Source organism: Dipodomys ordii, unplaced genomic scaffold, assembly GCF_000151885.1.
Source record: "Dipodomys ordii isolate 6190 unplaced genomic scaffold, Dord_2.0 Scaffold1, whole genome shotgun sequence".
Lineage (NCBI taxonomy): Eukaryota > Metazoa > Chordata > Mammalia > Rodentia > Heteromyidae > Dipodomys > Dipodomys ordii.
Genome location: NW_012267217.1, coordinates 55,942,443 through 55,970,010, shown reverse-complemented (window position 1 = coordinate 55,970,010; position 27,568 = coordinate 55,942,443). Strand labels below are relative to the sequence as shown.

At 37.8% G+C, this 27,568-nt stretch overlaps 1 protein-coding gene across 3 annotated transcripts in view; it reads left to right on the top strand.

Annotated features, from left to right (window-relative positions):
- Positions 1-27,568, top strand: part of Farsb (phenylalanyl-tRNA synthetase, beta subunit) — a 65,807-nt gene that overhangs the window by 20,783 nt on the left and 17,456 nt on the right. For all 3 annotated transcript variants that reach the window (XM_013010902.1, XM_013010895.1, XM_013010911.1), the window contains exons 11-16: positions 1,480-1,541; positions 2,034-2,241; positions 4,296-4,376; positions 7,666-7,758; positions 12,509-12,626; positions 25,339-25,494. In XM_013010902.1, the coding sequence (XP_012866356.1) occupies positions 1,480-1,541; positions 2,034-2,241; positions 4,296-4,376; positions 7,666-7,758; positions 12,509-12,626; positions 25,339-25,494 (718 nt within the window). The remainder of the gene's footprint in view (positions 1-1,479; positions 1,542-2,033; positions 2,242-4,295; positions 4,377-7,665; positions 7,759-12,508; positions 12,627-25,338; positions 25,495-27,568) is intronic.

Here is a 27,568-nt window from a genome sequence, read left to right as displayed (position 1 = left end):
GTCTTTAAAATGTATTTTTATTTTAGATTGCTGTCATAAATTTGAGATGTTAAACTTTTAAAAAAGTGTTTTGGCATTTGTTAATTTATTTTCTCCTGAATATAAATTTAACTAATCCTTAGGTTGTTCTCCCAGAGAGGAAGGACTCTGGGGGAAAAGTTCTTTCTTAAATGAATTACCATATTTTCTCAAGTACTTTGAAAGTTTTTTTAGTCTTTGTTATTTCATAGAAAATAAGGTAAGGTTTTTTTTTTTAATACATTGACTAGAGATGAATGATAGTCAGAAACTAGTGATTAATGGTATGAGTGTTGGAATTTATCAAATTCACTAGTTTATTCCCTAATACACACACTCACTAATATATGGAATACTTATCTGACAAGCATTTTCTGAGCAGTTGAGAATGTAGCAGTCCTTGGGTTCTGCAGCTTATTATCTTGATCTAGGACCAACTGGTTAGTTATTTAAAACCTAAAATCCTTACTTGTAAAATGAGAATCCTAGTAATTGTTAGAGAACTAGGTCAGACTATCTTGAAAGTGTCTTCTATTGTTCAGCTAATAGTGACTACTTAGTAAAAATTTGTTATTACTCTTTTAATCATTAGCATCTGGTCCAGTGCTTCTCAAACTGTCCTGTGCATTCACTTCACCTGGGTATCTTACTGACCTGTAGATACCTATATGTACAGTGTCTACTGCTGGCTCTAAGAATTGAAGTCTGCCTTTCTCAGCAGCACTCAGGTGATGCAGATGTTTCTGCCCTACTACATTTTGAGTAGCAAGACTGGCATGGGGCCTTTACTTGGATCAACACAGGTGGTTAAACTTGTAGCCTTCTTGCTAGTGACAGTTATGTTGTTGAGAGTAATTTGGTGATAAATACTCCAATGTATGATAAAGCCTGGGTTTTCTACATGTCTGTTCTTACCCCATTTGGTTGTATACCATTTGGAAGAGAATGATTACTAATTGTACCTTTTAGTTGAAATGTTCCCACATCTCAGCCAGGTCTTGGGGCATCTTTGCATTTCTTCACTTGGGACATGGCAAGAGAGACATGTCTTCTTAATAATCTTGTATGGTAAACTGTTATTATGATAGAATTGTTCTTTTTGTTCATACACACTACTTGCAGAAGATGAGAATGAAAAACTTTTAGCAGGATTTTTAAACATCTTAGAAATGATGGGAATGGGAATTAACCATATAAAAGAGAAAAGTTTGGCATTTTGTATTAACTCCAAGTAACAAATATCATATAGCAAATAGAATGCTCATATGTGAATCGAATATGGCAAGTTTCTTCTTTATTTAATATTTAATGTTTTAAATATGAAGTTTGTTTTCAATATCTGGCTGTAAGAACCTTTTCTTATCTAGGTAATAAAATGGGAACAAAGTAATTTAATTAAAAGAATACTCAAGGTGTATCTAATGGGAACTGACTTTTGCTTTCAAACTCTTTTTATTGAAGGAACTGGCTTACCGAAGGGAGATGGTGAGGGCTGATTTAATTAACAAAAGAGTTGGAATCAGGTATGCCTTGAAAACTTCATTTATTTGTTTACTGTTGGAGAGGATTCAAAAGCAAAATACACAGAGGCTATTGAACTTTTCCCGAGGGAATTCTTGGAGAGGCTTTTGATATCTTTGAGACTAAGCTTCATTTAGAATGCTAACTTTATTAGATATAGAGGTCTAATTGAACTTAAAAGGAAAGCTTACTATTTCAGCATATTTTAAAACATTTTAAAAGAAAATGTGAACACTTTTTTTTTTTTGGTCTGTCGTGGGGCCTGAACTCTGGGCCTGGGCGCTATCCCTCAGTTCTTCAGCTCAAGGCTAGTGCTCAACCACTTGAGCCAGAGCACCACTTCCAACTTTTTTCTGCTTATGTGGTGCTGAGGAATCAAACCCAGGACCTTATGCATGCAAGGCAAGCACTCTACTGCTGAGCCACCTTCCCAGCCCTGTGAACACATTTTATATAATCTAATGAAGTTTATGATTTGTACATTTCTTTTTCAGAGAAACTCCACAAAATCTTGCCAAACTTCTGACCAGGATGTACTTAAAGTCGGAAGTCATAGGTGATGGCAATCAGATTGAGATTGAAATTCCACCGACCAGAGCCGACATTATCCATGCATGTGATATTGTAGAAGATGCAGCTATTGCTTATGGATATAACAATATTCAGATGGCTCTCCCCAAAACATATACCATAGCTAATCAAGTAAGATTGCACCCTTAAGTAAACACTCCTTATTGTTAGAAACTGATTATTGAATGCCAGGAAGGCTTTGAGAAAAACAGAACATAAGAATTAGGCAGTATTTGGACATGCTTTGCTATGGGAAACATTTGCTATGGGGAGGATACAAAACAGATGCCCAGATGATTGGACTGAGTTGAAAACCTGAGATGACTGGTTCTTTGAAGAAAGACAGGTTTTGAGTGTGGAGTCCTTGTTGAGTCTCCAAATTTGAGATGCTTTTTTTCAACTTGGGCCGGAAGGAAAAGGCTGTGTGTGTGTATGTGTGTGCACGTCTGTAGAAGTACATGAAATTATGGCAGTGTATTTATGTGTGTGTCATATTAGCATTATGTTAGTAAGGGGAGAAAGGGTAATTTCCTTTTAATAGTATTTTCTGTATAAATCTTTTCCCTTTCCCCTTTTCCCTTTTTTCTCTTCTTGAACTCTGGGCCTGGGTTCTGTCTCTCAGCTTTTTTAGCTCAAGGCTAGTGCTGCACCATTTGAGTCACAGCTCCACTTTCAGCTTTTTAATGGTGAATTGGCTTTTTAAAAAATATATATTGTATTGTTATTGTAGAGGTGGTATGCAGAGGGCTTACAGTTACATGAGTCAAGTAATGAGTACATTTCTTTTTAAACTTTGTCTACCCTTCCCTTGCTCTCTCCCAGTTTTCCCCTCCCATCCTCACCCTCAAGATGTAGAATTCATTTTCCACATAGTGTCTAGTGAATATGACTGCTATATTTGTTCATTCTTTGTTGTACCTTTTGTACCTTTTAGTTGCTTCCCCCTTCCCCTCCCAAAGATAAACTATCAGTCAAGACAAAGGAAAAAGACAACAAAAACAGCAGCAACAACAAAATCTCTTGTTTCCTTTTCTTTGAGTTCATTTCCTATATTATTTTATATGATCATATGCACATAGCTATTAAACCTTTGTGATCTTTCTCCTATGCATATCCTCCTTTGGTCTCATTGTATGAATGTCCAAAGACGTGTAATTTATTATGTCCAAGTGTATTTTTTGTAACTACTCAGTATGTTTACTTGTAGATTTATAGGCACATTCTACTTACCACAAATGAGAGAAACTATACAGACTTTTGTTTCTTTGGGTCTGATCTTGGGGCCTGAACTCTGGGCCTGGGCGCTGTCCCTCAGCTCTTCAGCTCAAGGCTAGCACTCTACCACTTTGAGCCACAAGGCCACTTCTGGCTTTTTTTTTTCTGCTTATGTGGTGCTGAGGAGTCGAACCTAGGGCCTCAAGCATGCAAGGCAAGTGCTCTATCACTGAGCCACCTTCCCAGCCCACCTTTGTTTCTTTGGATCTGGCTTACTTCGCTTATAATACAATTTTTTTCTAAGTCTTTTCATTTTCTTATGAATGGTACAATATCATTCTTTCTGATGGAAGAGTAGAATTCCATTGTATATATACACCACATTTTCTTGATCCATTCATCCAGTGAGAGGCATCTGGATTGATTCCATATCTTGGATGTGGTAAAAAAAAAAACTGCAATGAACATAAAGTGCTGGTCACTTTAGTGTGACGTTATTTGTGTTCTATTGAATAAATGCCCAGGAGCTACAGCTCTACTTTAGCCTTTTAATGGTTAATTGGCCTTCCTGCCTGCCTGCCTGCCTGCCTTCCTTCCTTCCTTCCTTCCTTCCTTCCTTCCTTCCTTCCTTCCTTCCTTCCTTCCCTCCTTCCTTCTTTCCTTCCATCCTTCCATAAGGTTTTATTGAAGGGTACTGGTAGCTAATGACTGTAATCATAGCTACTTAGGAATCTTGAGATCTGAGGATTATGGTTCAAAGCCAGCCAGGACAAGAAAAGTCCATGAGACTTGTATTTCCGTTACCTACTAAAAAGCCAGAAGTAACATTTTATAATTATAGCTCAAATGATATAGTGCTAGTCTTGGTCAAAGAGTCAGTACCCACACTCTGAGTTCAAGTCCCAGTGTGCGCACACACACACATGTTTAATTAATGTAAAATAGTGATTTTTTTTTTTTTTAATTTTCAGTTTCCTCTTAACAAGTTAACAGAACTCCTTCGGGTTGATGTGGCAGCTGCTGGATTCACTGAAGCACTCACCTTTGCTTTGGTATGCCTTAAATGTACTTTTTCTATTTAGCACATTATTAGAGTTTCTCAAGTGTTTTTTCTTTAATTTCTTATGAGTTTATAAAATCTAGACTACTGAAATTTCCAGTTCCTCCAAGAAAAAATTGTTCATCAAGATTATATTTCTGCTAAAGAATATGAAACATTTCCTGTATAGTCAAAAAAGTGTGGAGACATAAAAATAATGTCTCTAGTGACAGATGACCAAATGTTTTATAGTTTGAAATAAGTGTTGAAAGTTCACGGTGGAGTTCGTAACCAAATTTATTGTTAGAATATTTGGTCTTAATTTGGTTGTGACTTTGCCCACTAGAGGCCGCCCTGGTTGAGGGCATGGGGACTGTTCCACATTATTTCTCTGTCTTTGAACATGTTCATAAACATTTGTTTTGAGTTGAAAAGCTGACATAAAAGACCTAAATCAGGAAACGAATGTTATTATAAAATAAGAAGGAAATCTCCCTCCCCCACCAGACTGACCATTTGAAATAATAAAATGTGTATGTAATTTGTAGTTTTTTTTCCTTCTTGCTGAGCATTACTGAACCTACAATGCATTTATTAAGTATATCAGTAAGTTTCAGCTTACTGATCTATGGAAGGAACTACTACTGGCAACTACCAGCACCCACACTTCACTCCCACCCCTGAAATTCTTCACCTGGTAGAGGATTTTTTTTTTATTTAATTTTTTTTTTTGGTCCGGTCGTGGGGCCTGAACTCTGGGCCTGGGCGCTGTCCCTCAGCTCTTCAGCTCAAGGCTAGCACTCTACCATGAGCCACAGTGCCACTTCCGGCTTATTTTTTCTTATGTGGTGCTGAGGAATCGAACCCAGGGCCTCGAGCATGCAAGGCAAGTGCTCTACCACTGAGCCACCTTCCCAGCCCTGGTAGAGGATTTTAAGGGACTGTCTAGGTTTCCTAAATTCAGCTTTGTTTGCTTTTTCTAATTCAGCAATCATTCATTCATACTGTTATGGACTAGACACTATACTGGTGAGGATGCCTGAAACTGAGCCAAGATCAGTGATAATATTTTCACAGACAATAGGAGAACCATAACTAGAATTCTGGCCTTTGGATTCTTAGAACCATTCTTTACCACTGTTTTGTGTTGCTCATGCTTGGCTTACAGCACTGTCATTCATGGATGTACATGTACACTTCCATTTGTAAGCACTCATAATTTTATATAAAGTGTAATATAAAGAATAGTGTTGGATTTTTTTGTGTCTGATACTAGGATTTGAACTCAGGGCCAGGCACTTATAGGCAGCTGTTCTACCACTCAAGCCATGCCGTCAGCCATAGAGTTGAAAGAATGTATGTAGCATATAGCCATGAATACATTCTCATTTTGATAGATTCAGAACAAAGGTAGTCATTATTGATGCCTCCAGTTTTGCCCAAGAAAGATGGCCAATCATTTCTTAAAAGGTGGTCAGTCCTTGACTTTCCAAATACAAGCAATTCACATTTCATTGCTGTGATTTTTTTTTTTTGTATCTCTTTATGGCTCAGTTTTAAGACTATATACCTAGTTTAGTCTTACTAAAAGAAAACTATCCATAAAAATTATGGACTTCATTTGCTTTTTTATATTAATGTTCACATATATATTAATATTTAAAAACATCTTCTTTCCCATGTCCTAATTACTGCCACTTTAGTATTGCTTAATGTAAATGGTTTTTATCCTTTTCCCGTCTATCTTCATGGTAAATCATAAGTCATTCAGATACACAGTTTCATTGCCATGTGTCTGTGGCACCCTTCCCTTTTGCATGGTGTTCTCTTTGAGAGTGGCTTGTACTATGTAAATTGCATTTTAAAATTCATTGTTTGCCTTCTATCTAAATCTTGTTATGTAAAGTGTGCTGTGGGAAAATGCTTATTTCTAGTGCTGTGCTGTGTCCCTTTCTGCCACCATTGTAGGCCAGGGAACCCTGCCCTGTTCTATCTGAATGTGGCTTCAGGATCTTAACAGAGGAATATGGCAAGGATCACCAGAGCTGGCACTGGTATAAAATAAGTTGATGTATCTACTTCAGTTATTCTTCATCATTTTAAAAAAGTGATAGAGTTGGGTGCCAGTGGCTCACGCCTGTAATCCTAGCTACTCTGGAGGCTGAGATCTGAGGATCAGGGTTCAAAGCCCAGGCAGAAAAGTCCGTGAGACTCTTAGCTCCAATAAACCACTTAGAAAACCGAAAGTGGCGCGGTGGCTCAAGTGGAAGAGCAATTGCGTTGAGCTGAAGAGCTCAAGGACAGCGCCCAGACACAGAATTCAAGCCCCACAATCGACAAAAAATACATAAATAAAAAAGTGGTGGAAAGGCCAACTAGTCCATAAAGACTACCTTTAGAGCCTCATAGGAGCAAGATTGCCCTAACTCTGGAAAACAGTCCAGGAATCTTAACATACTTCTATTTTCATGTTAGGTCTTCAAGTTTGTTTTTTTTTAAATAGCATCAGTATATACAGTAATTATCATCAGTAATGATTTGTTGACATCATGTTTGTAGACTATCTAATTTTGGTCTCTTACTGTCAGGCGCTGTGCAAATATATAATGTCTTTATTACATTCTTTATTAGGTTTTCATGCTTAGTGAATTTATTTCTATAACTTCTGGTTTCTGGACAGGGGAGACAGATGTTCGATTTTTAGTGGGTAGTGGATTAACAGTTTTTTGTTGCTAGGAGCCTCAGCATGTTCAGGGAAGATACAGTAGAATATGGGCTAAGTTCAGGCTTTGAATTCTCTTAAGTCCTGCCATCCCACTATAACCCCAGATAGATTGAGAAGAATAACATTGGTACTGAAACTAGAAAAACAGAAGGGAGAGAGAATTTTGACTGGACCATTAGGATATTTTCATGAGATAAGTGGAAGATAGGTAAGTAGAGCCTTGGAGAGTGGCCATCTGTGGGGCTAGAAAAGTGTTGAAGTCTAGGGGATGTAGAGAATCAGGAATTGGACTGGGAAGATGAGCAGGAGTTTATGTAGGAAGGCCCTGGGTGTAGTCACACTATTTTGTACACACACACATGAAATTTTTACTTTGCCTTCATATTGTGGATAGAACTCCAAGTAAGAGAGCTATTAATGTTACACTGTAGCTTCTTTAGACTTGAAACTGATAAATTACTAATTGTGGAAGTTAGTAACCTAAGTTCTTAGCTTATGGTTATTAACCTTGCTGAGTTTTAAAGTTAAATGTAGTCATTTCTTTTCCATATCTACCTATTTTGTCTGTACTTCTTAGTGTTCCCAAGAAGATATTGCTGATAAACTTGGTTTGGATATTTCTGCGACAAAGGCAGTCCACATAAGTAATCCTAAAACAGCTGAATTTCAGGTAAGAATTTATGTAAGAATTTAAATTAAGACAGAGTTAGCACATGAGTTAGGAAATCTCTTCAGTTAAAACATATTTAATGGCACAGTCCTAGAGCTTCGATAGGATGATAGTCAGTTGTTACATGCTTTCCTATTTTTGTTTGTTTTTGTGATTGTTGATATAAGCTAGGTCTTTATACACTTTAGGCCGACAGTACTACTGAGCTATATCCCAAACCTCTTTGAAAGAATCTTTAAAATAAAAAATAAATTTTTCTTGATGAACTTCATAGTTGTTGTTTATTTTTCCAAGGCATATCTTGCTGTATAGTATAGGTTGGCCTTGAATGTGTGTGATTGCCTGCCTCTTCCTCTGGAGGAAGAGATTGTAGGCATGAATCATCACACCTGGCCTGTAAATTAGTTCTTGTATGTTTTATACTATCTGGCCTAGTTTCTCTTACCTGAACTTCCATTTCATAATTGTGTTTTCACATAAGCTGTCAGATTTCATCTCTTTACCATTCATTTGTAATAAATGAACCAGAACGTGTTCTTTGAGCCTCCATAAGTCATTCTACATCAGCTCTTGATTGTATTGTCTATAGCTTTTGTAGTTGTTGCAGTCCCTTGGCAGCTTCCTGCAGAGTTTGGGGATATTTAAATGAGAACATTTCTGAAATAGTAAATAGTGAATGACTTGTTACAGACTGAGGCATTAACTATAAAGAGATAGCATGTCAAGTTCTATCTTTGCTTACTAACAGGAGCTATGCTTCTTGTATTCTGCTTTTCTAGTGTATATAAATTTTCTAGAGTATGTAAATATCTTCTAGAATCCAGGAGAATCTTAAAACTGGAAGAATCTGCTTTTAAATGTTGTTAAATATTGGGGCTGGGAAGGTGGCTCAGTGGTAGAGTGCTTGACTTGCATGCATGAGGCCCTGGGCTCAGTTCCTCAGCCCCACATAAGCAGAAAAAGTCAGAAGTGGTGCTGTGGCCCAAGTGGTAGAGCACTAGCCTTGAGCTGAAGAGCTGAGGGACAGTGCTCAGGCCCAGAGTTCAGGCCCCACGACTGACAAAAAAAAAAAAGTATATATTGTTAAATATTATTATAAGTAATATCTCAGTTCAGATTTGAGAGACAATTTCTTAGGACCTATGTTAATATAGGGGGCTGGATTAGTTAAATTTTTAAAGTTCTAAAAATGTTTAAATTTTAAGATTCTAAATTTTATTATAGAACTGTGTATTAATGTGGAAAATTAGAAGTAGACTAATTTGCATAGAGTGATTTTCATTAAAACTTAATGAACTTTTATTTGATTATTTGATTTAGCATAAAGAATCAGTATTCTTGCATAAAATTCATTCGAGATGAGAATGTCTTTTAGACGTAGCAGATTCTATATTTCTGCTTTACCACCACTACTTATATGACTAACAGACATTTATGGTTAATTACATGTGAAGTTGTTTTCTTTTGCATAACTCTTAACTTTGTACTTTCTTCCAGTAGGTAAGAGAATAAGCAAGAAAAACATTGTAAAATTTCATTGCATGTTAAATATTAGTACATAGTACATGAATGTGAAAAGAGAACTATATATACACACATATATACATACATGTCTTCATATATATGTGATGGGCTTCTTTAAGCCGTCTTCATATATGAATATGTAAATGAGTATATTTTAATTCAAAAATAAAATTTAAACTATTACAATTTTTGTAAGCAGAGTTATGGAATCAATTTTGGCTTACACAATAAATTTATTATTACAAGTGTAGAACCTAGAAGTTGGAGATCAGACTTCAGGGTGGTCGGATTCTGCTGAGGACTCTAATCTGGGTTCGAATTAAGTCTAGGGCATTTGTTCTGTAGAATCCCCATAATTACAACTTAAGATTCTGCTGAATATATTCCAGTGGCTTATTTCTGGTACCCTATTAGATCTAGAAGCTTGGTCAGGTTCAAGCATACACACACACACACATGTTTTTCTGTGTGTAGACACACACACACACATACACACGTATGTTTTTCTGTGTGTAGTGCCAGTACTGGAACTTGAACTTGAGGCCTGGCCACTGTCCCCTGTCACTTGACCTATAGTTCCATTTCCAGCTTTTTGGTAGTTTACTGGAGATAAGAGTCTCACAAACTTTTCTGTCTGGACTAGCTTCAAACCATTATCCTCAGATCTCAGCCTCCTAAGTAGCTATGATTACAGGCATGAGTCACTGGTGCCTGGCTTAGGCATTACTTTTTTGTATTGTTGATGCTTTTAAATTAACCACATAAGGCTTATCGATAAATAAACTGAAAGGTTAGGTGCAGTGGTTCACTTCTGTCATCCCAGCTATGGAGGAGTCTGAGATTGAGAGGATCATAGTTCAGAGCCAGCCTGGACAAAGTTTAGTGAGACTTCTGTCTAAACAAATAAACTGGACATAGTGATTCATACCAGTAATCTGAATTATGTAAGGGACTGTAGGGAGCTGGATTTTTTTCCCAAATCAGCCTAGTGAAAAGCATGAGACCCTATGAATCAGTGAAGGACTGGGGTATGAGGTCATGGTTAAACAGTAGAATTCTTGAGGCTCTCAGTTCAAACCCCAGTACCACCAAAAATAAAGATTAAGTAAGCTGAAAAAAATAGTTCTCTTCAAAAGTAGTTTTATTATATTCTAATAAGTTAAACATTTTTTTAAATCTTTTACCCATGGCAGATATATTTCCAGCCTCTCAAAAGATGCCTAAACCTGAATCCTACATGTATTGTTTTTTCCTATCAATAGTAACTGTGGTAGTTATATATGAATGAGGCACGGTAAGACCTTAATTAAAATGATAGGTAAAATAGAACAATTATAACAATTTCCTGTAATAAAACTTACACAGATGTAGTCCCTCTGTCCTAGAGTGTCTTAACTTTACTACAGATCTTAGCAGCCTCATAGTATGGTTTTTCTCTTAAGTTTGGAATTTTTACGTTCTTGCATAAAGGAAGCCTTTCTGTTTGGCATATCTGAGTTATAGCACTACTCTTGTACTTTGAGCCATTAGTGAGTAAAAGAAGTTATGTGAGTATAAGCCCTTTGACACTGCCTAATAACTGATAACTGACAGCCAATGGCCAGTCATGCAGCATACTTTGTAGATTTGCTAGTGGCTAATTCATACCTTTGCTTGGATGGAGTGGGGATGAGAGACCTTAACAATACTACTCCATTTAAAACTTTGGAATTGCTTCTGGAATTTTCTGTTTAATATTTTCTGACTGCAGTTGACCATGGATAGCTGAAGTTATAGAAGAAACAGAGAGAGGGGCTGCTTCTGTTCCTGTGATAATTGGGCACTTTGCCTCTAGCCGGGAAAGTGAGCAGTAGTTGAGAAAGCCTAACTGCAGCTTTCCAAGGGCAGGAGAGATGTTCTTTCTTTTTCAGCACTCTATCCAGCAAATCTTTCTGGGACTTACTGATAGCTTTGGGTGCTAACTAGGAGGCCTGTGTTTCTCTGGTGGGCAGGGCTGATGTCTGGAGGAGTAAGTTAGCCACACAAGAATGTGGAAATAAAGAACAAGTGGGAGCCCTAGGTGGAATTGGGGTGCTGAGTTAGGGAGCCACAGGCAGATTGTATCACACCATATAAAGCATATGTTTTTTTCAAAATTGGATGGAAAGCTACTGGGACTTTTGAGCTGGGGAATTATGTGATCTGACTTTGGTGTTGAAGAACTATGTAACATAAGAGGGAGAATGGATGAAGATTAGCTAGCCTAAGAAGCTCAGGCTAATGGTGCATAGAGTCTCTACAGAAATAACAATTGTGTCACCACTGCTCATAAGCACTCTGTTAACATGGTGTGCTGGGAGCCAATGTATAGTGTAAAGTGAGAAATTATTTACAGATAAAAGCAGCGATGTGTTGCTCTTTTGTTTTTGAAGAACTGAGATGTGCATTTCTTGTAACAGTAAGGATGAAATTAATGTACATGTCTTCCTGTTTCCCTTAATAAATAACAAGCTGAGAACTGGTTGCAGCCTGCTCATAGCAGCTGTATGCTTTAATGCTTTATATATTTGTCTTCTGTTTTCCTCATTGTCCTCACTTACATTTACATTTTTTATAGTCTTGGCTTTCCCCCCACATTTTGTTTTATGAATTATAAGTCAGGTTATGAGTATATTTCTTTTTGGATAGTGTCTCCCCTTCCTTTATTCTCTCCCAGTTTTTCCCTCCCATCTCCACCTACAAGTTGTATAGTTCATTTTCATTGTAGTGTCTAATGAGTACCACTGCTACAGGTCTTGGCTTTTGGTTTGATTACTTTTTATTTAATTTATTTAAATTAATTTATGAAAATATACATATCAAATATTGAAAACCAATTTTATTTATTTTTTATTGTGAAAATACTGTACAGAGGGGTTACAATTACATGGGCAAGATAATGAGTACATTTCTTATCAAGCATTGTAACCTCCTCCTTTGTTTCCCAATTTTAATTTTTAAAATGATAAGTAATCCCTAGGTCAGACTAATTTAAATTATGTTTTGTATGACTGTACTGGAGAATATTTTCAGTTCTTCTAGTGACTGGAATTGAACATTTAAAGTGACTTGGATATTTTAGGCATTGATTTTTCCCAGAAGGGCATTCCTTTGAAGTCCAGGAGTGTTTTGGCTTTGTCTCCCCTCCAGCACAGTGTGCCTGTATGCTTCCTGTTTGGTCAGTGCAGTGTCATGTCTTTTCCTGCAGGTGGCGCGAACTACCCTCCTTCCTGGTCTCCTGAAGACCATAGCAGCAAATAGGAAGATGCCCCTTCCTCTGAAACTCTTTGAAATTTCTGACATTGTAGTGAAAGATTCTAGCAAAGGTAAGAATGAATCACCTTTCATTTGCACACTTTTTTTAAGTTTTTAAGTAGAGAAAATAGTCCAATTTATTCCTGTGAATGGAGCACCTAACTTCAGTAGTTCAGGCTTTTTTTTCTTTTTCCATCCATATTCTTGCCAACCCCCTCAGATAATTTTAAGGTAAATGTGAGACAGATTATCATTTTGTCAGTACATACCTTAGTTTATACTTTTAACATCTGTAGTCCTACCTACTCAGGAGGCTGAGATCTGAGGATCATGGTTCAAAGCCAGCCTGGACAGGAAAGTCTGTGAGACTTTTACCTCCAGTTAACCACTAGAATACTGGAAGTGGCCCTGTGGCTCAAGTGGTAGAGCTGAAGAGCTCAGGGATAGCATCCAGACCCAGAGTTCAAGATCCACAACCACCAAAAAAAAAAAAAAAAAAAAGCACCTGAGTTCTACCATTTTTGTTGTTCATTTGTTTTTAAATGATAGGATCATTATTACACCTTACTATCATCAAATATCTTAGGATTTCAATTTCCCCACTTGTTTCATAAACGTGTTTTTATGGTTGATTTTTGTTGTTGTTGTTTGATTTTTTGGGTGCAGATTGTATTGGAACTTGAACTCTCCTTAGCTTTTCTTGCTCATGGCTAGTCCTCTATCACTTGAGCTATACTTCCGATCCTGTTTGATTTATTTAAATAACTCTAGTAATGCTAGGTTTCAGTTGATATGTCTTTTATGAATGGAAATCACATTTTCACAAAGAATTTGAAGATCCTGATTTAAATTTACTCACTTGAAGGTGGGGCACTGGTGGCTCATGCCTGTATAGCTGCTCAAGAGGTTAAAATCTAAGGATCATGGTTCAAAGCCAGCCTGAGCAAACAATGCCTGAGACTTACCTCCAGCTAACTAGCAAAATGTCAGAAATGAAGGTGTGGCTCAAGTGGTAGAACTTCATTCTTGAGTAAAAAAGCTAAATCAGAATATGAGGCCTTGAGTTCAAGCCCCAGTATCAACATAAAAACAAAGCAAAACAAAACTTCAACTTGAATAGCCCCAGAGGGCTGGAATTGTAGCTCAGTGGTAAAGTGTTTATTTAGCATGTATAAGAGCCTAGGTTCAATCCCCAGCACCACAAAACAAACAAGCAAAAAGCAATGAGACACTTTCCTTTTTTTTTTTCCTTACAATGTGTAAGTTGTATGCATATCATTATAACACACTTGGTATCTTGGCATTCTAGTTGAGCTGTACCAGTAATAGTGAATGCATTTCACTGGTTTTGTTCCTTTGTTAGTATAGCAACACTAGAAATGCATTGGTTGTTTATTAACTGTGAGTATAGTGAGTAAATACACACTTGCCAAAGAAGTCTGTTTCATTCAAAGGCAATGGCGCAGACTCTAATGCATGGTTTGGACCTGCATGTGTAGCGGTCCCCTTATGAGCATGACTATGGCTGGCAGCTGTCCTTGGTTCTCAGGATTTTGTACCTACCATTCTGGCAGTGTTTATTCAGTGGTTCTTACTTCAGACTGAAAAATTGAGAATATGTTCCCTTGAATGGCAAGACAAAAGCAGAAACCTTTTCTTCAATTTCTTCTTTTTTTTTTTGTTTGTGGGGCTTGAACTCAGGACCTAGGCACTGTCCCTGAACCTCTTTGTGCTCAAGGCTAGTGCTCTACCACTTGAGCCACAGTGCCACTTCCCAGTTTTGCATGGTTAATTGGAGCTAAAAGTCCCATGGGGACTTTGCTGCCCAGGCTGGCTTTGAACCACGATCTTCAGATTTTAGCCTCCTGAGTAGCTAGGATTATAGGCATGAGTCACCTGTGCCTGACTCCTCAATTCCTTTTGAAGGGGATTGAAAGCATCGTTCTTAACTATAAAAGTAGTCAGAAACTGTATCTTGTAAGTAGGTGTTGTGAGAATACTTTGACTTTCTAACATTTGTAGTAAACGTTTTGTTTAAGGTTGGTTTCCATCTCTTTTCCAGCAAATTGGAAAATTTAGATAGATAACTAGTAATATTCCCAGAGCTTCATAAAATATTGGACTTGGAGCTGGGGCCAGAATTTAGGTCTTGGTGCATATATTCTTAGAGATACAAGTTCATTTCAATATCAACCTGTAGAATGTTTTTGTGGGGTGGTGGCAAATCTATAATAGAAAGTGAAAAACATTTTTTTGTTTGTACCAGCTGCAAATAGTTTTGAGGGTTCTTTATGACTTGGAGCTGAGAATTTGTTACCTATGTCAATATTGGGTAACTTTGTTAACATTGACTTCAACCTTGGTTCTTTATGTTTTGTACTATCTTGATCCGTGATCTACCAATATTTATAAGCAAAGGATTAGGTTAATTACATTACACTTCCCCCCAAATTTTGTTATGACCCTTTTGACAGTAGACATCTTCCATAATGCCAGGGTCTCTAAGAGCTCCATGGGTTGGGCATGCTCATGAGCAGGAGCGCAGTGAGCAGGAGCTCCAGAGAATGAGGATGACATGTACACGGAGGCCTGCAATTGCTGAAAAGTTTGGCTATAGGCAGGGAGCACTGTATTACCTGCAGTCCTGGGAAAAGGAGCCTGTGCTGTTTTCTTAATCTGTATGTTGAAAGGTCCTGGCACAGACTGGCCCCAAACTGTGTTTGGAAAGAATTCTTCTATTGAGATGTTGATCTTAAGTGCTAGTGCTGTCAGCCAATTCTTAACAAATTAAACCCAGGCTATGTACCTTTTTACTCAAAAGGTTAACATTTCCTTTGAACCATTGCACTGTGGAGAAGAGTTGTTGTCTCCATAGCAAACCTTTGTTTCCCCCTAGCCCATTTTCATTTGTAACGACTGTACCTTTACCATGATTCATTTCCATTTAATTCTACTTTTCCTCATTGTCTTATACTACTTTTTGTCAAAAATTACTTTGTGTCATATTGATAGGATTTAAACAATGAAAGCAATAAATGTGCTAGGTAAGTCTGTCATCTTGAAAACATAGGTTTGTTTTAATTTATTTGGAGTATGTTTTCTGTTTAGGTGGGCCTGGATTTTATTTCATAGCAAAGACAGCTTTTCTAATGCAGTATTTAAAATATGTTCATGTGGGTCCCTCCTATCATCAGAACTCTATAGTGAAGCAAATCAGCACCATAGTGTCCAGTGGTTGGCTTTGGGCAATTTATTTAGTATCTCTGTGGCTCAGTTTCTTAATGTATACAGTGGCAATGGTGATGGCACTTTATTACACTTGTTATATGGATTGAATGAAATTACCTCATAATAAGCAATGTTTGCTCTTGCTCTTACTGTTAAAGTATTAGCAGTCTCAGATACCTAGTATCTTGGACTATGGAATTTTTTCTCCTAGAGTAACTTGAAAACCTCTTCTGGCCATCAAAGTATTATGGTTGTTTTGGTGAGGCACTAGGGGCAATAAGGAGTCTGCTTAAGAAAATAGGAATGTTGATTTGGTTTTAGAGAAAATCATCACCAACTTTTCAATAAGATAGTTGGTTATTTTTACTGACTCTTAAGCCATTTTTTTGTTAGATTTACCTAGCTTAGATTGATCTCTTTCATAATAATGAAACCTCCTGGAGAAATAAATAGTAAACCATCATAAGTATAATGACTGATAAATTAAATGAAAATTTCTCCGGTTCTCATTAGTGTGGGCTGAGTGGGAGGCGATGAGTGGCAAGCATGCCTCCAAAAGTTTCATTCAGCACATTGCTGGAAAATATTTTGGAATTACTTTTCCTTTTAGCAGAACTGGGGTTTGAATTCAGGGCTTTGGGCTTATTAGGCAAGTGCTATACCTCCAATCCTTCCTTTTTCTTTTAGACTACAGAGAAAAAGTTGCCAAGTGGAAGGGGACAGACCTAAAGCAAATTCTTACAGATAGCCTTCCAAATGTATGAAGTACCCAGGGAGCACAATGGAGTGATAACTGCCCTGGCTTATTTAGTTAATATTAAGAAACACCTAACAATCTTAGCCTCATATCAGTTTCTGTGTGACAATCATATCTTCCAAACTGGAAATGAATCTACAGTCAATTTGGTGCTCACAAGGCCCCTGTTTTCATGATTGACCTGAATGTATCTCTCTCCCTCTCCCTCTCATTCCCTCTTCCTCTCCCCTTCCTTTCCTTCATTTTTTTGTGCTGGTCTTGGGGCTTGAACTCAGGGTCTGGTCAGTGTCCCTGAGTTTTTTTTTGATTTTCCTGCATAGGCTGGCTTTGAACCATAGTCTTCAGATCTCATCTACCTAAGTAGTTAGGATTATAGGTGTGAACCACCAGTGCTAGATTAATATGGACTCTTAACAGATTTTACAGACAATCCAAGAGACCATCTGTATTGAATGAGATCATCAGGCTGCTGGTTTGATAGTGAGCCAGGCATACCCTTGAAGCATTTACTTCTACTGTAAATTAGACACATTCAGGTTAAGAGAGCCGGCTAGTGCATTTATTGAACCTCAAGATCAGAAGTTGCTGCAGCATTTTTAAAAATTAGGCCTCAAAGGGACTGAGCTGGTTTATCTTTTCTGTTGGGCAGGGTGGCATGTGTTATTGGAACAAGAAGTTGAATACAGACTACCATAGAGTAATTGCTCAGTTTAAAAACAGAAGGCAGCAGTGGTGTGCTGAAGCCTTCATATCAAGCTGCTCTGTGAGTTGATTTCAGTCATTACTAGTTCTTTCTGTTCAGTATGAAGCATAACTATAACTAGAAAAGAATGAATTGAGAGAGGGAGGGAGGTGGGATGCAGGGGAGCGAAAGACCTAATTGTAAATTGTAATCTTTCTGCCAAGAAAAGCAAGTATAAATTGTATACCACTAACGTGGCCTTTTCTTATATCCAGATTAAGCTCTGCAATCCTTCATTATTCCTTAGGGCTGTTGAAGCTGCCAGCACACCTGGACTCACTGGTTGGCCAGGGGAAGGAAGCCCATGACTGACTTTAGGTGTTCGAATTTAAAAGGCGCTAAAGACTAGAGAAATTAGTTTGATTTGTAAAGTTCACAGGATTAGCAGGATCCATTTGTCACTTAGACATGTGTCAGTGGAGTACTGTGCACTTTGGCTTTAACCACTGTATGTATGTATGTATTCATCTATCTATCTATCTATCTATCTATCTATCTATCTATCTATCTATCTATCTATCATCTACCTACCTACCTACCTTACCTACCTTACCTACCTTGCCTGGGTGCTGTCCCTGGGCTCCTTTTTGCTCAAGGCTAGCACTTTACCATGTTGTGCCACAGTACCACTTCTGGTTTTCTGTTGGTCGACTGGAGATCAGAATCTTCTGGACTTTCCTGCCCAGGCTGGCATTGAACCTTTATCCTCAGATCTCAGCCTCTTGAGTAGCTAGAATTATAGGCATCTGCCACCAGCGCCAGGCTTAGCACTGAACTTTTTAAAGCCTTTAATTGCAATATATTTCAGATTCTTCTTTCTCCCTCCTTTCTTTACCACCATGGCTACCAGAGAACATAACTTATTCTGTTGTCTTTGAGATTGTATTTATTCTTTTAATCTGCTGTCAGTTACGTGGTGTGTGTGTGTGTGTGTGTGTGTGTGTGTGTGTGTGTTTGCTTTATATAAGCTGTTACAACATCGGGGCTTATGCAGAGTCCTAGGATTGATCCCCAGCACCAGGACAACAAACATACAAAGAAATAAATCAATATAATATAGGAGCTAGAGCTTTATAGTCTTTTGTATAATTATATGATTGATAAAGAGCTCAATAAAACATTTCATTATGGTCTTATGAGATATCTCAGTTGAGAAGTGGTCCATTAATTCTGGAACCCTCCAATAGTGGAAGATTATCTAGCATCCACATGTGGAATGCGGTTTTCCAGGGAAGGCTTATGTCATCAGTCTGGATTAATTTAATTTCACTATTTCATATTTTTGGCATGTAGAATTTCCAATTAATAATTCAAAAAATATGGGTATAAGGCACATTGACATTAACAATTTTTGAAGTAGCATCATCCGCATATGTGATGGCATCTTAGCTGTGTAAATATATCATTTTTAATATAGAAAGTTATTTTAGTATATTTGGTTCCACAGAGTTAAGATCTGCTAACATGAATATAATGTGCTCTGTCATGCATTGAATATTATATTTTTTTAATAGATAAAAATCCATTCCAGGTTTATGGTAACCAAATAAAAGCTAACCCACAAGGATATAACTTTCCCCCTCATGCGTTGAGAAGGTTAGACATTTTTCTTCACATTTGTTTTTTGGCATTATTTAAAAATGAGAAGTCTGTACTTTGAGGCATAATATAGAAACACTTAAGGGAAGTTGGTCCTAAGTTTTCTCAATTTTTTTTTTTTTTTGTCGGTTATGGCGCTTGAACTATGGGTCTAGGCATTGTCTCTGAGCTCTTCAGCTCAAGGCTAGCGCTCTACCACTTGAACCACAGCACCATTTCTGGTTTTCTGAGTGGTTTTTTGGAGATAAGAGTCTTGACTTTTCTGCCCAGGCTGGCTTTGAACCACGATCCTCAGATCTCAGCTTCCTGAGTAGGTAAGCTTACAGGTATGAGCTACCAGCACCCAGCCAAAAAGAATTTTTATATTGACTTACAGTCTTATCAAGAGTATAAGATTCCTTTTTCCATATATTGTATACTATATTTGAAGATGTTAAGGCTTCACAGAATTCTTTCATTCATTTGCACTAGAATTCTTTAGGAGCTAATCAGACTTTGCATTCTAAATTATGGTCCTGTAGGTGCCAGTACTAATAAATAAGATGTTTGAGTGGAGTAGACATAGATACAAAGGTTACTGGTTTTATTTTTGGAGCTTGACCAAGCTGTAGTCTCAGCATTATATCGGTCCCTGACTTCCCCTAGAAGTCTTCTTGGTTTCCCAGCATGTTGGGGTAGGCTTCTGGGTGAATGTGACATGAGGGATGGAAAAGGGTCTCTTGAAGACTGCCCTTTTCCAGTCTCTTTTACAGGATCACATTACCCAGCACAACCAGTTCACTTCTGATCAGCGGTATATTCTTGAGAGAGAATCTACACCAAGCAGAAACCTAATTCTAAAAATGTGAATTTTATGTATAGTCATATACTGAGACATCACATACCATTCTTTTTTAAAGAAAAAAGTTGCTTGGCATGTTCTTTCAGCCTACAGAACTGTAGCTAGCCTCCCCTCCTTTGGGTGGTTTAGATCAGCCCTCTCCAGGCAGTACTTTGAAGTCTGTGAAATACATGGATAATTTAGGCTGACATACTTGGCAGCTCCATTTAAAAAGCAGAATTGTTTGATGGCATGACACAAGAGGTCTGTTAACTGAGTTATAAAGAACTGAGGCATTTCCAACAAACCCTAGCTTTGGCATGAAATTTAAATAGTTCTTGCTTGTGGCTTGTAGTTAGTGAACTTCCTGTGATGTAATATGGTCTCTCAGTGCAAATACTAGGAAATGGGAATTTTAGTGTACATAGCAGTTTCTGTAAGGAAGAATGGGTAGAAATAGAGTGTGTGGTTATTTTCTTCTTTAATTCAATTCAACTACAGTAGAGGGAATATCTGAGCAAGATGTGAAGAAGAAGCAAGTTGTGGGTGGAGAGTGGGGATGGTAGTCCTTGGAAAATGTGAAATTGAGCCAATCAGTGGTAGGATGGAAGGAGGCCTTAGTAATGAGTCTAATCTAACTACTAATTACATAGCTAGAGATGCCAGTGGTCTTTCTTTAAAATATTTCAAAATTAAATATAAAAGTGTGTGTGTTATGTCTGGTCTGTGAAGATCTTGAAACCTTTCCTAAATAAGGTAGAATTTAATTGTTTAAGTTCTCTATTTTTATTATGTCATTGCTTTGATCACTAAAAACACTGTTAAAAAAATTCATGTTTTTGATTGAGAAGTTGTGATCTTTTTCAGAAAGATAAGTTTTCTATAATTTGGTGATCAGGAAAGGAATATTGCAAAGCAAAGATTACTAAAATAAAGCTTCTAGTTTATGTTGCTGAGTTCTCTGAATGGTGGCATTACTGCTGGTCTACTCTCACAGTCAAAACGGAACTACAAAGTAGTTTCAATACGTGCTTGTGTGTTTAAGTGGAAGCATGTGACACTAACAAATGGGTACCACATGGCAGAAATACCCAGAAGCAAAGCAGTAGTATGAAAGGGATAATTTGGTTCTGTTTCATTTTTTTTCCCCTTCAGGAAGAGAGAAAAAAAGGGAGAAAGAAAGGAGGAGAGGAGAGAGGGAGAGATAGGTAAAGGGAAGGTGGAGTACGTAGTAGACTTAAGTCCCTTATTTTATTATGTTCATGTGATGGTCAGTGGGCTTTTATGCCTGCCTGATTTTAATACTGATCTTTATTCTTGCACCTTTCAGTTTGCTTTTCGATGTAAGATTTCTTTATCCTTAGAAATGGGAATGTGGAGAATAACAGCTTCCTGGTGTTCCTGTATGGACCTCACCTGACCTTTGTATTATGGCCCACTCTCTGCCTCTGGCCTTGTTTAGTAGTGTTTGTGTGTGCTTCCTTCTTTTTCCAGACTTGTTGTTTTTCAGAAAATCATTATTAAGGCTGTAGTTCGTGCAACAGTGTCCAGGCTTTGACCTCTACTTTGCATGGAGTCAAGAGCCTTGGACGTACAATGCACTAAGAAATGTTAAATGGTAAGAATACTTGTTTCTCCATGTCTGTTCAATCAGAAATTGAACTCAGAATAGACTTTGTATAAATTAAAATGCTGTTGGTGAATAGAAACTTCACCAACTTAAAAAAAAATTATTTCAGTGTAGTAGGAAGACAGTCAGGCAAGCCCACCTAGTCATCTGGAGTGACAGAGCCCACCACAACAAAGTTGTTAACAAAGAAGCAACTTCATTGAGAAGGCTCCGATGCTGATACTGCGACCCTGAGCGGCCCAAGTACTTTGGTTTTTAAAGGCAAAATCCATGAGGTCGAGCCTGGTTGTGCGCAGGTGACTAATGGGATCACAACACACACAAAAGATTGTACAGTCATACCAGATCACACACAGGTGGCCAATAGGCGGAGTTTACCTGGGCACATGGTGTCGCCAGTTGGAGCCATATTACATCCTATCTGTTTTATGGGTCGGTCCCTAACTTGAACGATCAAGGTGGGTTATGTTGTTAAGGGGAGGGGGACCTAGGGACATTCTTTCCATTCCAGGAACTGGGTTGATTGGAGCCAAGGTCTAGTTAACCTTGTTTAAATGTCTTTTTTCTAAACAAAGGCAAAGCCTGGAAAGAAGCTGTATGAGCTCGAGTCTCCTCTCAGGGCCTACTTCATCAGTTACTTAAGTGGAATTCTTATATATTAGCAAAGTTTTGAAAATTAAAATGTGTTTATTATGGTATAAATACTTCAAGATTGCACATCTTTGGCTCTATTAAGCGTGGAAAGAAAAAAATATAAGTTTTCCCTGTACTTACTACACTGTTGTTTTTTACCTAAAATTTGTTTAGAGTATACCATAAAGTAGTAGAACGAGCAAGCACTTTTAGAGTCAGCTAACCCTGATCAAGTTCTGCTATTATAACTTACTATGTACTTCATTATGCTTATCTCTGGCTACTTAGCTTGACTTTGGCAAGTTAATGTTACCATTCTGAGGTCTTCTTTCTCCATCTCTTTTATGTGCACAATAATACTTTTCATAATTAATTATATGGACATAGGTTGATTGACAGGCACTTAAACACCTGATATTATCAGAATATCAGTATATGTAGTTCTCTTTTACCCTGCTTATGTGCTCACTGTCCTCTGAATTTACTAATGGAGTATGGAGTCTTAAAATACCCATGTTTTACTTGGGTGTTAGGAAGATAAAAGGAAGTCTTATGTAAGTATGACTAGTAGCTCTTACCTGTGGTGATGAGTCTGTAGAAGAGCTTTTGCTCATTGTATGTCAGTATGAAAGAACTTTCTGTTTTCAGTTTATTCCCTGAGATAGACATTGTCTTCTTTCTCTTATAATATGAAAAGCAAAATGAGTCCCATATTCATTTGTTACTAAAGGGCCATAGTGTATAATAGTTATAAAGTTAAATGATACTATTTAACTTTGAGTCTTATATGCAGTACACTTTTTAAACCATCACCACAAAATCTAGAATCATTCCATTACCCTGACACCTCCTGCTGTTCTCTTAGTCACATTCTTCCACATGTAAATGAAGATAGCTATTCTCTTGCTGAAGTTTTGACTTTGCCAGGTCATATAAACACAGACATATACTCTCTGTAGACTTGTGACTGGCTTCTTTTACCCAGCATAAGGCCTTTGAGAGTCAGCCAAGTTGTCAAGTTCATCAATAGTTTGTAACTTTGTATTGCTAAGTCATATTCCATTGTATAGATAATAGTTTGTTTATCTATGTACATCAGAGTTCATTTATGAATTGTTAGTCTTTTTTTGAATACTGGGTTTTTATAGAATGTTTTCATGTCAAGATAGAATATATTAATTTTTGAAAAAATAAATTTAAAAAACATTTTCCCTCCCCAAACTTAACCTCTGTTAACAGGTTTTTTTTTGTTTGTTTCTATTATTTTTTTCTTTCCTAGATCTGGAAGTTTTAATTTCTGGTTATATGTCTGCATAGTTGTGATTCTGTACACCATATACTTTCAGAAATTACGTAGTTTAAAAATCGTAAGAACTATCCTCAGAATATCCTTGAGTGTGCAGTGCAGTGTGATTAACTGTACACATTCAGAAGACCTCAGCTTTTTCTTCTTCTTCTGTGGCTGAAACTACACAAAGCAGCAGTTCCCCTCTCTTCCCCCCCAACCCCCCCCCAGCTGTGGCAGTCATCATTCACTATGCTGTTACTGTGAAGAGAGAGCTAAGGGTATGGAAGGTGTGGGCTTGCAGCTCAGTAGCGATATCTTATCTAAATGGTGGGGTTTGTCCTATTAACACTGGCTTGTTTTATTTCACTGACCGCCCTCAAGATTCATCTATAGCTGAGCGCCAGTGGCTCACACTTGTAATCCTAGCTACTCAGGAGGCTGAGATTTGAGGATTGTAGTTCGAAGCCAGCCCTGGCAGGAATGTCCAGGAGACTATGTCCAATTAGCCACCAGTAAACCGGAAATGGCTGAAGTGGTATAGCACTTGCCTTGAGCTGAAGAGCTCAGGGACAGCGCCTAGGCCCGAGTTCAAGACCCACGACTCACACACACACACACACACACACACACACACACACACACACACGATTCATCTGTATACTGCTGCTGCTGTTTCCTCTCTTCCTTTCTTCCCACGCCTTTTCTCCTTACACACACACACACACACACACACACACACACACACACACACACGATTCATCTGTATACTGCTGCTGCTGTTTCCTCTCTTCCTTTCTTCCCACTCCTTTTCCCCTTCCCTTCTTTCTTTGTTCTGCTTTCCTTTCTTCTCTACTTTCTTCTCTTCTTTCTTCTTTCTCCTTTCTCCCTTTCCTTCTCCTCTTTCTCTTTTTCCTACTCTTCTTTTCCATGTTTTAATTATGAAGATATGTAGAATGCTGTATATACACTATATATACACTATGTATTGTTTATATATTTTTTTAAAGATTATAAAACAGACATGGCTATAACCACCACTGAGATTTAAAAACGAGCATTGCTGGGATTCTAAGCTTCTTCGGGATCCTCTCCAGCATCCATGTCCCTGCACCTGGGGCCACCACCAGCCTATCATTGATGATTATCATTGCCAGCTTTGCTTCATGGTTTTCTAACATTGATAATTACCATTGCCAGCTTTGCATCATAGTTTTCTAACTTCACAGATTTTTTTTCACAACACAGTATAGTTATGATTCTTTTTGAACTTGTGACTTTTTTTTTTTTTTGGTTGGTCGTGGGGCTTGAACTCCGGGCCTTGAATTCTGGGCCTGCGCACTGTTCCTGAGCTCTTCAGCTCAAGGTGAGTGGTCTACCCTTGAGCCACAGTGCCACTTTGGTTTTCTGGTGGTTAACTGGAGATAAGAGTCTCACAGGCTTTCCTGTCCAGGCTGGCTTTGAACCAAGATCCTCAGATCTCAGCCTCGTGAGTAGCTAGGATTATAAGCTTGAACTACTAGCATCTGGTGACATGTTTTTTTTTTTTTTAATGTACTATTTTCTTTTACTCTGTTGGGATAAACCTTCATAAAATGGCTTTCTAACAGCTAGTGCAGCATTCTCAGGAGTAACTGTACTGTGTTTTTTAAAGTTATTCTGGATGGATTGTTTCTAATTTTTTACATTGGAAATAGTAATTTTAGAGTAAACATCTTTGTAAACAAAGTCTTCTTGTTGGATTAGTTCCTTTGGAAGGTATCATAGGTAGAGAGTATGGCTTGTAATACTGATAAATACTACTAAACTGTTTACAAAGAGTTTGACAACTTTGTACTGCAAAAGAAGTCTTATATTCTAGGTCAACTTTGAGGGATACTCACTCCTCCCTCCCGATTAAATACCTCAGGGAATTTGGTTGTCGAAAAGACTGTTTTATCTTACCCTGCATTTCTGATGTTGAATATTTCTCTTTATGTTAAATAATCGGTTTTCTTTTTTGTTAATTTGCCCAAGTTTGTGTTGGGGATAATACGTTCCTTAAATAATGGTTAATGTGTCTTTGTGACCAGTTTTTGTATTTTTCCAGATGTAGGTGCAAAAAACTACAGGCATCTCTGTGCTGTTTACTACAACAAGAATCCTGGGTTTGAGATAATCCATGGACTGTTGGACAGGGTCATGCAGCTGCTCAATGTGCCCCCTGGTGAAGACAAGGGCGGCTATGTGATTAAAGCGTCAGAGGGTAAGACCTGCCGGATCCAGATGTAGTGAGAATGGATGAATAGACCAGCTCCTTTAACACTTTTCTTCTGGTTGATTGGTTGGTGTTTCCTGCTTTTGATTTACTGGATGTAGAAAGAAAAGGAGATACAGCTTTTTTCAATTATTAATATTTTACAGAACGTATCATTCATTTATTCTATTTTTTGCAGGCTAGTCATGGGGTTTGAACTCAGAGCCTGAACATATCCCTTAACTTTTTGGCCCAAAGCTGATGCTCTATCACTTGAGCCAAAGCTCCATTTCTGGCTTTTTGGGTGATGAATTAGAGATGAGAGTTTCACAGGTTTTCCTCCACAGGCTGGCTTTGAATCATGATCCTCAGATTTCAGCCTCCTAAGTAGTTAGGATTATAGGCATGAGCCTCACAAAATTATCCCTTTTGCCTTGGCACTTTCAGGATACATGTGTAATAACTCCTAAGTGCTGAACAATATACTTTTTATTTCATAAGAGCCATGGTGATCCCTAGTTCCTGGCACCTTCCTGCTGCCAGTGTTGTGCTGAGCCCAGAAGTTCAAGCCAAAAGCTGAGTAACCCAAAATGACAGTTGGCACTCAGAGCCATCTGAGGCTTTAAGGCAAAAGAAAAAAATAAACACACAAATCCCAACATTTTTTGAAAGACTTCATATACGTTAGTCAAGTCATAGAAATCCTGTGAATCTTGGTCTAAGAATTGTAATATTCAGCTAATTGAATGGTATTCACACTATGGCTGAGCTGATTTTTCATTGTCTCAGGGTTTCTGCAGTGTTTGCTTTTCGTGGCTCTGTAGTTTGAGTATGTTTATTTTCTTTGACAAGAGACCCCAAAACAACTTGAGAAAATACTTTACTCCTTATCCCTACTGTTTACTGATTTTTAATAACTTTTTTTGACATCCTAACATTCTAAGAGAAATTTCATTTTTAAGTTATTTAGAAATTATTTATAATGTGATATAAGATTTGGTGCAGAAATATTTTTGTTTATATTTTATTTTCCCTAACTCTCAGAGATTGCTTCTTTGTTGTTGGTGGTTTAATTTTTGTTTTCTCTTTCATTTGGAGAATTCTTTTTCTTTTGAAAATGATCTTGAAATATACTTGTTTCTTTAGACTGAAGATGTATGGAGTTGTCTTTGTTTTATTTATTTTTCAATAAAATCAAGAGATTTAACGGTGTAAGGAAGTGAAGGAACTAGGGTGAGGCTAGTCATAGGAGTTGACTGAGTCAGGCTTGTCCCTCAGTATTGCTTCCACAGGCCATGTTGTCACCTTCACAGTGCCTTTAGCTGTTCCTTCACTGCTTTACCATTCTAGAAGTCTCACTTCTGAGACCTGTCCTCCTCTTCTGCAAACTTGTTTATCAGAACTTTAGAACTCTTACTTAAAAAATAAGTGACCAAGGTTAGACGCACTTCAGTTCTAAAGCAGATTGTGCCATATAAGTGAGGTCTTAATTACTTGTAAGATTACAAAAAGCAGAAATGGTACATTCAAACCTGACTTGTTGATGTCATTCTTTATATGACACTTATAGTAATGATATTTATATAGACCAGTGTTTTTATGTTTTGACTTTGCTGCCTGGGTAAGTTCCTTCTGTATTCCTGTCTCCTCATTTTGGAGACAAGGACAGGTAAGACATATGCCTTATTGCTGAGAAGCATGAAGATAAGAGGCCACTGTACTACAGTTCTCCAAGACACCAGATGAGGCCTGAAGCCTTCAAAGTGAGATGGGCATTGTGGGGATAGATGGGGCCAGGGAAAACTTGGCAGACCCCTTGCAGAAGCTAAGCATGGCAAACGTGGTGTAGAGCAGGGAGTGCCCTGTGATTTGATTGTGGGTTGTGGAAGCCATCTACCTTTCATATTCCTGTCAGTAGGGGTTTCAGCCACTTAGGAGGGAAGCGTTGAAGCTACTGCTTTTCAATAGGTGAGAGAATTAGACCTGTGTTGTAGTAGGACTGATACGGCAGTGATAGGTGTTGGGGTAGGTAATAGGTGTCCCACAATTTTAGAATGAAGGCTTCATGGTTGCTAGTAGTCAT